This window comes from Corvus kubaryi, unplaced genomic scaffold (genome assembly GCF_017639235.1).
Source record: "Corvus kubaryi isolate FWS band 111438036 unplaced genomic scaffold, C.kubaryi_AGA036_p1.0 37391, whole genome shotgun sequence".
Taxonomy (NCBI): Eukaryota; Metazoa; Chordata; class Aves; order Passeriformes; family Corvidae; genus Corvus; species Corvus kubaryi.
Genome location: NW_024581130.1, coordinates 8,860,649 through 8,872,313, shown reverse-complemented (window position 1 = coordinate 8,872,313; position 11,665 = coordinate 8,860,649). Strand labels below are relative to the sequence as shown.

General features: G+C 39.3%; 1 protein-coding gene across 1 annotated transcript in view; it reads left to right on the top strand.

Moving 5' to 3' along the window:
- NSUN3 (NOP2/Sun RNA methyltransferase 3) overlaps window positions 1-5,230 on the top strand; it is a gene marked incomplete at its 5' end in the record, with an annotated part of 20,416 nt that extends 15,186 nt beyond the window's left edge. Inside the window, one exon of the mRNA XM_042037895.1 lies at window positions 4,602-5,230. Coding sequence (XP_041893829.1) covers window positions 4,602-4,674 — 73 coding nt within the window. The remainder of the gene's footprint in view (window positions 1-4,601) is intronic.
- Window positions 5,231-11,665: the final 6,435 nt, after the last annotated feature.

Here is an 11,665-nt window from a genome sequence, read left to right as displayed (position 1 = left end):
TTTTTTTTTTTTTTTTTTTTTTTTTTTTTTTTTTTTTTTTTTTTTTTGCCAGGGAATTGTAATTTAGTTCCTTGTCATGTCCTTCCTCCTCTTTCCTGAGCAATGCTAATGGAGATGGGGAGGAAAACAAGTCAGCCTTTCTATCATAGAGGAAATTGCAGCCCCAAGCAAGATGAGGGCAGGGAAATGACCATTTCTCTTGCATTGGAGAGTCCCAGAGAAATCTTCACGATCTCTAATGAAACTGTCCACAGCTGTATGCATAGCACACACCAGTGCCAGCACCTCAGAAGCCACAGAGAGCTCTGGAGTTCAGCTGCTCTCGTGCTTTTCTGCCATTCCCTTTTCCAGTATATAAAAAGTCACTTCCCTGTTTCAGGGGGGTCAGCACAATAAGAAACTGGAAAGAAGGCCTTATCTAAAGGCAATTTCAGTATTTACCAAATTTTATCCTTTATTCAGTGGCATCTGACACAGTTCAATTATGGCTTGTCAAAAGCATTCTCCACTGTGGGGTAGAGTGGAAAAACAGATTACACAATGTCTGTGGACTGATGCACCTGACCAGGGGACTAATGAGCTCTTGGCTTTCTTAGTAAGAGAAGGTGAAACACATTGTAAGGGGTAAAATGAAAAGATCAGGACTGGTGGGTGAAACATGTGAAATACTGGAGAAGAGACTCTGTGGCTTTTAGCATGGTAGAGCAGCAGTGCTGCAGCCTGTTCAGGAAATGCTCTGTGAGTAGAGAGAGGAGAGAATGGTGGGAGAGCCACAGGTACCTGTGCTGGGCTGGGAGGATCCCCTTACTTCATTTGACTGTCTTAGAAGGAGAATTGAGGACAGCAGTCATGAAAACTGTAGTGGGATTGCTTTAAATTTGCAGGGTCTTTAAATTAGCTATAAGCATTTGAATCAAATGTGTCTTCCTGTTTCTTGCCAAACAAATGGCTGTATTGGTAGGTGCTCCTGTCAGAAAAACTGGTTTGGTGGGAGGAAAATTGGAGAATCAGACCTGGCTGGAGTAGAATATGGCTTACTTCTAAGCTGGCATAACTTCATGCAGTATTGGCTATAAATGTTGCAGGGGAAATGGGAACAGCACATCCTGGTAGTCTCTTAACTTCCAGGGAAAAGTGAAACTTGGGAGTTCTCAGTTTGCCGAACTTGGATCAGAGCACACAGGGCACAGTCAGTCCCTGGTCACAGCTTTTAGATGTAGCCCCACCACATGATTCCTGACTAAAGATAGGTTTTTATGAGACAGATCACAGCAATCATGAAATGCTTGTCAGAAAATGATTTTTTCCTTTTCTGATCTTCCTGCCTGCATCCTATGACTTGAGGTCAAGGTCTAATGGCCTTGGAAGTTTTGATTTTCTAGTAGTTGTACGTAGTTTTCAACAGAGGCAAGCACCATAGAGCTTCCACGCCTCCGTTTCAAAAATGTTCTCTGTGGTACCAGAACAAAATGCCTGGATCAAAAAGTCACAGCTGCTCTCGAGAGAAAGAGATGGAACATAAAGCTGGGTTTCGTGTCAGCCTTTGTGCTCCACTGAGGAATTTCTGCTCCCTACAGCTGTGTCCAAGGTGGTTCTTCACATCAGTGTTTTGTGGTGCTTCACTCTGAGATGGCCCTTTGCACGGTCACCACTGTGTCATGGTGATGTGACCCTTGGTGGCCTCAGAGGAAATAGAAATGCATCTGCTGCCCTAAAGCCATTGGTAATAATCCTATAGTGAGAAGTGCTGCAAATGCTGCAGAACCCTTCCATTAAAGAAGACAGAAGCCCTACAAGGCAGCTCAGGAATCCAGATTTGAATGGAGCCAGCACTTCAGCTGGTCAGTGACATTCTCACCTTGTTCTTTCCAAAATGAAGCTTCCCTGACGTAAGGCTTTCATCTTTAATAACCGCAAGCATTTGGCCTGACCTCACTTCTGGCAAGGCCAATCAAATAAAGCAGTCAAAATAGAGAAAAGGCTATTTACACACAGTGTCAGAGCAGATCTTACAGCTGTCCACAAGGGGTTTAGGTTTAAGTTGCTGTGTCTCAGTCCCCTGTGCTGCTCTGGGATAATTCTTGTTCAGCAGCATCTGTGTTGGGGAAGGGCCCTGACACGATTCCTGCTGATTCTCCCTGTCTCCAGTCACTTCTTTTGCTGCTGGGAAGAGCCTTAGAGTCACATATCTTCAGTGAGAATCCATGAATAACTTTCAAACCACCTTTTGATGTAATTTGGCAAAACTTCTCTCTCAGAATAGGTGTTCTTGTAGCACCTTAACCTGCTTGAGGTCCCTTGAGGTGAAGGTGCCTCAAAACATAGCACATCTTTTAGATCTATTTTTTCCTCTTTAATGTACTGGGTCCTTATTAAACACCCTGCCCTAAAAAATAGAGGGGACTGGCACTCTCTGCCCTAACCAAAAGAGGGTAAAGCCCAGAAGTATGGTAAGGCAGTAGGGAGAGGGTGGGCAAGGTGCAAATGAAAGTAACAACAGAATGGTGGCTTCCTTTTTTAATAATTTCAGCCTCATTGAGAACCATCTCACCACTAACAAATGAGCAACTCCTCCTGCCTGCATTTCGATGTGGTGGGCCATGAAAAGCAGGGAAGAATGTAACTGATAAAGTTCTGAAGTTCTCAAAAAGTATTTTCTAATTGTCCCAAAAAGAGGGAATTCAGATATATATATATATATATATATGTAAATATATTTAGTAGGGTGTTTTGCTTTGTTGATTTATTCTAGGAAAAATCTATCTTGTCTGCATGTGTGATTAAGTAGCTGATGGAATAATTCTTTACAGGGAGGAAAACATGCCAGGACATTTGAGAGGTGTAAAACCAGGCTGCAGAGAGGATTAGGAAAGGTACAAGGAGGAGTAATTTTGTGTTGGCAGGAACTAGACTTAATAGTACTTTTTTTATCTGTAATTTTTATGATTCTGTGGCTAACCAGGGAAATGTTTAATGTTCCTTGTACAGCGAGTGAAGGTAGAAGAAGGCAAATTGACATCCCCAGTACTGTTATAATTCATGCCATTACTTCAACAGGGCTTTTATATTGTCACGCCCATAAAGCGCCAGTGTGCACGCTCGGAGCCAATCCATCTTTATATACTGCTGCTGATCCCATTGAAGGCAGTGGCAAAACTCCCATCAATTTTAATGGCAGTGGGATATGGCCCATTTTGTAGATATACAATGTATATTTCCTGCACACACAATTTTTCGTGTATAACGTGCCCCTCATCCGAGGTCCAGGGAGTGTTTTATAAAGTGGTGAAGTCACAGCCATTGATGTAGTCTCCAGCTGGTGAGATAATGTGATCTGTCTTCAAAACAGGATGTAAGAGTTGACATTTATCCATCTATTTTTTTAATTTATTATGGGCACAGGATGCACACAGAACGTCTCCATGTGTAGAGTACTGCCTTTGAAAAATTTGCCCAGATAAATTGTAGGAGGTAACTGTGTTAGAAATAGATGCTGCACTTGCAAGGTTAACATTATGCTACAGCACTTAAAAACTAGAAAGCATCAAAGAAAATTGAAGGCAGTATGGATCAGTGGGTTAGTATATAACACAGCAGTCTGCAGCACCAGAGGCTCAGAAAGGTCCCTTTTGAAAAGCAGCTGTTTGGATAGCAACTCACACAATCAGTGAGGTACAAACAAACGAAAAATTAATTGGATGAATGTTTTAACTCATGCTCTAATTGGGAAATAATTTGAACAGAGGTAAGGTGATTGTTTCCTGCAGAACCCACCATACTTGACCCTCTTTAAAGAAAATGCACTATGTATGAGCCATATTTTAGTGGCTGTAAAACTTGTTGGTTATGCATTTAAAGATCTGGATTCACAGCAGCTTTCAACATGTGCGTAGTGGAAATGGAATTACCTGCCAGGCTGCTGCTTTCACTCAGGAAGCTGCTTTTCCTCACCATGATGTATGCTGGAGAGCAGTACGTTCCCAGTTTAGTGCAGGAGCAGGGTTTGCAGAAGACTCAAACAGGAAGTTTGCAGTGTAACTAAAACCTCTAGGATGTCGTTGTGAGTTCTGTGCTAGTGGAGAGTAAATAATTCAGTGGGCTGATGGATCACTGAGCCTTGCTGTACAACGCTCAGTGCTCTCTGCACTCACAGCTCCTGCAATTGGGTTATGCAAAGACTTATGAACTCTTTGTTTAGCTGGGTGTACACAGGAATATATCCAGCTTTTGTTGAAGCACTCGTGCCTCAGGCAGTGCCATGACATTGAAGAGTCCCTCTTTCTGAAGGTGTTAAGTGGCTGTGCTGCGTGGGGGTGCCACAGCAAATGAACAGACAAATGCCACCGTGCTGAAGGACAGCAGCATCGTCTCAATATACAAGCAGCCCTCTTGTATCCAGTCCCTTACAGCACTCTTGGAAAACAGCACTGATCTGAGACATGTGAATTAACTGGTTTTAGCTGGCTGGTTTTCACCATCTTGATATTTTCAGGTTTGTTTGTGTTGTTTTTTTAAATATGTAAGTAGCAGGGGTTTTGCCTTTTTTGTTTGTTTGTTTTTATATTGCTTGGGACAGCTTGTTTGTTTGTTTTTAATTACAGATCCAAAACTGACCTGAACTGCCAGGCTGGGATTTATATTCTTCTGTGGTTCTCAGGAGGATGCGGACCTTGAATCCAAGTGCTGAAAGCAGTTTCAGGTGGAGCCGTGTCCCAAGTGCTCAGCTGTGCACCACAGCACCATTCCTGGTACAGCACCTGTAAACCAGCACTGGGGCTTTGTGGAGGGGCTCAGGGGGGTCAGAGGTCAGTTCCTGGTTCCTTCTTCTGTTGATTTTCTTTGGCAATCTGCCTCTACTGTGATTTTTAAGAGCACTTAGTGTAGGCCTAAGTGCTATCAAAAATCCAATATTCCCATTGACTCTGAAAACAGAGTTCAGACTTACTGAAGCACATTTGCTGTTTGCCCTCAAAGTCTCCAGGACTTCATCTGTCTTCTGATAATTATGCACACTTGTGAGTCATACAGATCTTGGTGCAGCAAAAGCCACACTTGGCCTAGTAGCATTTGCTAACTTCCACAGAATCATGGAACCATTGAAGGTGGAAAAGACCTCCAAGGTCATGGATTCCAAACTTTGACTGAATATTGACTAAACCATAGCACTGAGTGCCACATCCAGTCTTTTCTTGGACACTTTCAGGGAGGGTGACTCCACCACTTCCCTGAACAATCTGTTCCAGTGCTTGACAACCCTCACAGTGAAGAAATTCTTCCTGATGTCCACCCTGAGCCTCCCCTGCTGCAATTCACACCTTTGTAAAGGTCTGTCTTGACTCCACCATTTTCAGAAGACCACTAATGTGAGAATGTATCTTCTAAGTTGTGAGGCTCTTTTGTGCACTGCTTTTGCTGAGAATGTACAATACTTTAATAGCAGAGGGTGGGCATGAAGAAAGCTTTTTACCACACTTTTTTTTTTCCAGTGTACTCTCTCAAATGACAGTTTGGCAGCCCACAGCAGCTGTCAGTAACCTGCGAATTATTTCTGGCCTCCCTAGCAGATGTCACAGTGACTGGTGACAATACACTGTGATGTCCAGAGGTGAAAAAGATTAGAATATGTGGATGTTGTTAAACAAAAGTGGTATAAAATGTTTTTCTTAGGAAAAAAAAAACAACACAAACAAATAAACAAACAAACAAAAAAACCCCCCACCAACCCCAAAGCATAGATGCCTGGCCTGGCAAAAGCCTGCCTCCCTTTTTTAAAATTATTTTTCGCAGAATACAAAATGCTTTAGCTTCTGAACTCAGCTTCTTTTTAGTCTAAGATATAAGCTGCTTTTTAAAATTATTGATGCTTGACCCATGAAATAGAAAATTATGTATAAGATGGACTTTGAGCCCAGATTTCCCATGCTGGAAACAAAATACTGTAGAGTGCAACAGCTGTCTAGAAGATCTAGTAAAAAGAAATTTAAGGTAATTATAGTAATGGCTGGAACACCAATTTCTCAGTTACTTGCAGGTGTTTTCGAGTGGCAGAAAACTTTGAAAAAAGAGTCTTAAGAATATTGGGAACAAAACAACTCTGAACTTCCAGGTTTGTCCCTTTTCAGTGGTCTGAGTTGCATAAATTTGTAGCTGTGGAGCTTCTAATAACATGCAAGCAGCACATTCCTTATCATTAGAACTTGGTATGTTTTGTTTAGTCTGTTTGATTGAACCTGTTTGATTATTGATTATTTTTCATATACTTTGAATAAATTGAACATTTGGAAAGAAACAAACCTATGCTAGGGAGAAGTGTCTTAAAAATCTTAAATCTCCTAAAGTTACTTCTTTTCCCTTTTTCTTTCTGTTGAGGAAAAGAAAGCAGGAAAATTGCTGTTTCTGAAATAGGCTGTAAAAGAAGGATAATATAAAAACTTCCCAAGAAAGCACCTCCTCCATTGAATTAAAAGGGAAATGGGAACTCTCTCTCCCTCTTTCCATGATTCCTTTAGTCTGTCTGCAGGGTTCACGGTGGCGAAGTGACCCTGTCAAAGTCCTTATCACTTCCTTGGAGCCTCGGGCTTCCAAAATCGTTTCAGCACTTTGAAAACGTTAAACTTAATGTTTAAAGGGGACAAAGTTTCAGTTCCATGAGACAGCTCTTCAGGTACACAACTGCTGGTGGAGGAAAGTCTCTTTGATCTGCCACAGGGCGATTTTAATAAAAATATTGTGTAGATTTGTGTGGGAAAAGCAAAGGTACAGTTGTGTTGGAATACCTGCAACTGGTATAGACTACTTAAGAGATTATTGTTATAATGAATAAAGCAGGATTAGGCATGAATGGGGGTGAAATTTTGCAGTCCTACCTACCCATCCTATCCTATCTAATATTTTCTGGCTTTCTTCTCAGAATGGAAGAGACTTTTGTGCTCTTTGCCTGGTGAAAACAGCTGTTCAAAGTTTATGCCAGGCTTGCAAACAAGTAAAAGTTTTCTCTCTAATCCTATTTGAATTCCTGCAGCTGTAAACCTCAACTTCTGGTGTCTAGAAGAGTAATAAGTTGAATATAGATATATAAATACACATATATAGAGAGATGTATTTTGGTATGTATATTCATGACTGTATTAGAATGTAATGACACAAATGTAATTTTCACTTCAATTTCAGAGAATAAAGCAAATCCATCTTCGGTCGGTCATAGTTCTCCCACATCGCCTGCCTCAGAGAATGGGATTTGAATTTTTCCAATGAAATTAGAAAGTCATGGCCTTGGCCTGAATAGAAACAAATATTAAAAAAAATGTTTATACAGAAGATGCAAGTGTAATCCATGAGACTTCTCTGGTTGTTAATTTGTGAGCATTGTTAATTCAGTAGCAATAACCTGTATTAGTGCAGCTGAGTGTCAATATTAACACATGGGATTATATGCATTAAAAAGGCTCCATTTGCCTTTTTTTCCCCCTCCTAACATGCATGATCAGTTTCAAGTATAGCACTCTCAAATTTGTATTTTATTCAGCCAATCCAGATCTCATTACGTTGGACAAACACTGTACAGGAGGAAAGTGGATCACATAAATGCCCCTAATATTATTCATGAATTTTCCTACTGCAGTGGGTTGGAAATATGCCACAAATATTCTCCTATAAATTACTTTCTTTAAGTTCTGGTATTGTATTTCTGGCTGGTTTTTTTTCATTACTATTTAGAAGGTTTTGATTCATTGCTTCAGATAAAATTGAGTGCTTTACTATTGCTGTTTGTTCTCTGATGATGCTCATCTGACCTCTTTTTTTTTTTCTTTTTTTAAAGCATGCTTTGAATCAGCCAAAATTTATGATTGTTCAATACAGTTTCAGCTACTGTAGGTAATAGTTTTGACTCCCCCTTGTCTTCTGATGTAGAACTGTTTGTACACTGGTAGTTGCTGTTGGACATAGTGTTATAAAACAGCCCAAAATATGGGACTAGAAATATAGATATTTTTTAGTACATATATAAATAATAAAAAAATAACATTATCTATTTTATATGTGAAATATTTAAGTTAAAAACATATGAAGTATTGCATATGGCCCACATAGGGTCAAGGACAACTGGATTTAAGTCCTTCTTATTAATGGAAAAGCTCCAATCTTAAATTGGGCCATGCTGTAGTGTTTAACAGAAATATTATCTGTGATATTCATTCCTGTAGGATCCTTTAAGACAATTTTAAAGCAAGATTCTATCTAAAAAATTCCACAGATTTTTCACAATAATTTCAGTATAAATCCATGGCATTTCTATGGCATTTTATTGTCCCAATTACCCCTTTTTATAGGTTGACAAAACCTTCCATAAAGAAGTACAGAATCTTCTTTGTGTGTTGTGCTGAAATCCTGGAATGACCCATGGTATAAAATGCAAAAAGAAATATACTTTTGACAAGGATGGGTCTGTGTTTACTGAGCATTGCTGAATACTTGAAAGCTCATTTGTGCCTATTAGTTGAAGAATCTCTTCTGTTGGTTATGGTATGTTTACTAGGTCAATTTCTTTTCATTATTTGTTTGGGGCTTTTTTTATTTCAAGCAGGTGAAATTTTGTGTGATTCTGGTTCGTGTGGACAAACCAAATCTCTGTGACTGAGAGGGGACTTTTAAAAGATTCCCCCAGAAATAACAAGACCAATGTAAAATAAGCAGTGATTGAACTGGTATTTGCATTCAGATGTGGATATTCAGACATTCATTTTGGTGGTGTTTGGTATTTTTTTATTGTAATTGTAGTAGATCGGCTTTTCTTATAATACAAATATATTGATTGGTACAAAATGGCATTAATTGGAGAAATCTGAAACATCTCTAGGGTCAGAGATATGCTGTTTATTGTTGGTGTTTATTTCTTTTGACTAGGCTGATACGTGTATACTGGGTTTTTTGGTGTTTAAGGTATAACAGTCTTCATTTTAGTACAAAATTGCTATTGGTGCTGAGTTTCTTCATTCTATTTTCCATCTGGTCCTGGTTTTGGCTTCTCTTCACTAAAGTCATTAAAATTCTTGTGCATTCTGGGTATGAATAACAAAAATCATTATTGTTACATTCACTCTTTACTACCAGAAATCCACATAATTTTTTTTTTTTTCTAGCACATTGCTGGGCACAATATTTTGAGTTATGGCTTTATTTCCCTTCATCCAGGAATTTTGCAGCAAAGGGGCTGCTAATAAATCTGGAGCCAGAAAAAAGTCAAAGTTTTGAGGTCAAAGCATTCACTGTGTGGGGCTTTCTGGGGCAATTACCACCTTGTCCTCCTTTTCTGGTGTTTCTGCAAGGTCTGACATTATTGGGTTCTGATCCACAGCTCCACATCTGAATATTTATTGGGAAATACACACCTGGTGAAACACACAAACACATTCCTGTTAATGTGGAACTAGGTGAGCACTGCTGGAATAAACTGCTTTTTTTTTTTTTCATGGATCTGACTCCAGATGATCACATTTCATGGAAAAAAAAAATCTTTCTGCCCGTAGTTAAGAATGCAACCTATCAAATGCTGATTACCAATGAGATGAGAATTCACATTTAAGAGAGCAGAGACCAAGCAGAATTTTAATCTTGAGAGAATGACCTGATTCAGATTATGATTCCAAAATCAGAAAAATACAGGCTAAAGATGTTTGATTTGACATGCCAAAGAAATATTTATCTTTAAAGTATAACCACTGTGCCATAGCCAGTTCTGCACATTCCTGATTGGTTTTTTCCTGATTCCTGATCACATTCCTGTTGATTAAACACCCTTGTCCTTTTCCAGCTGTCAATCCAGACCTGTTGTATGATGTCTGACAGTTGTCACTGAGTTTGCTGTTCCCCCAGTATTTTCTATGGGTCTCTGATCCTTCAAGCTTAGAATGATGAAAGTAATTAGCTAAATGGTTGTTCTCTAAATATAGAGAAACCTTCTAAGTAAGGTCATAGAGAGAATTAACCTTTTTTGCCTCCACACACACCTCCTAAAGATTTGAACAATTGATTTCACATAGGTGACAAATTAAAGTTGAACAGCAGTGTGACAAATACACTTTAGTTTTGCACCTTATTTCACATGCTCTAGAAAAGCAATGCTGAGGCAGGTTATCAATAAAGGACAGGTGACCTGTGTGGTAATTGACACAAACACAAAGCCTGAGAGGCTGTTTTACTCCTTCAGCTGTTGATCTTTTGGGTTTGGTTTGTTGCTTTGGATCTGGTTTTGGTTGGTTGGTTGGTTGGGTTTTTTTAGGAGAACGTGGATATCCACAGCTGCTCCCCACATCAGGATCTGTTTTCATGTAATTCTTTTCTGGATTCTGAACTAACCATGATAAATAAAATTAGGAAAGACGATAAACAGCTTTGAGGTATGGTTGCCTACAGGCTTTTAGGTATTTTTGATCTCAGTCTGCTCTACTCAAGTGTGATAATGGGTAATTAATTTGCTAAACTGGAATAAGATTTTATTACTAAAACATCTTGTCAGAAAATTTGTAAATTGAAGTCAAGAAGTCAAAAGACAATGAAAGCAGTCATTTATGTCTAACAAAAGCTAAGTGTGCATGTCCTGCTTTTAAAACTCAGGAGCATAAACATTGAATGAAACTTTGTAAATGGAACCGAAGTCCCTCACTGTAGGAATCACCCTACAAACAGGAATTTGCAGTACAAAGTAAAGAAGCTTACTTCACCAATCTTTATAACTATTTATTCTGTATAATTAACTGTATTTGGAATGTGTAGAATCAGATACACAGATCTCAGCTTGAGATGTGATTTCCATCTGAGCTGGAGCTCTTTACTTTGTTTATCTTAATATACATATGTATATGCTTCATATCCATCTCTGATTAAACATATGTGCTTTGCCTTTCAGAAAATCAAACACATGATGTGTGATCCAGAAATGGCTGAATCAAGGTAACAACTACGCTGACTTTAGGCATCAACTTTGATGTGTAAATGTGAGGGTTTGGCACTTCAGAAAAGAAAAACCTTTCTCTTTTGCTACTCTATGACTTTCTTGCCCGTCATCAGAACAAGAAGTCTTTGCTAATTGCAGTGATGAATGAAAAACTTGTCCCTTAATTAATTTTGTGCACTAGCACAAAGGATGCATGGCTACTGCTTCAGCAAATGTATTCTGTTGCTCTTTTTTGTCAGTGTTAGCTCATCTTTATTTAGGATGCTTCATCGTTTACTATTCAATGTTCTGTCCTCTGTCTGCAGAAATAATGAAACAACAATAAGAAAAATCTTGACTGCAGCACGTGCCCTGTCTTTGAAAGGTGAGAATAGTTCACAAATGGTGTTTTCTTCAAATAGGAAGCAGTACTATTTAGCAAAGTGCTTATAAACAAATGTCTTCCAGGGTTCTTACACAGCATCATTTTTAACGGTTCTGCTTTTGTCAGAGAATTAAGCTAAAAACCATCTGCCTTCTGTCTTAAAAATATTGGACTGAATCCAGACTGGGAGGTGAGAGCCTCACCTGCACCGAGCTGGGTTCACTTTAATACCAATTGTAATTCCAAGTACCTGAAATTGCCTCACGGAGCCTGTGAGGAGGGAGCAGCACTGCCCTTCTCTCTTCCCCTGCTTGCTACAACTCTCCTCCGAGCGAGATGCCTGAGGG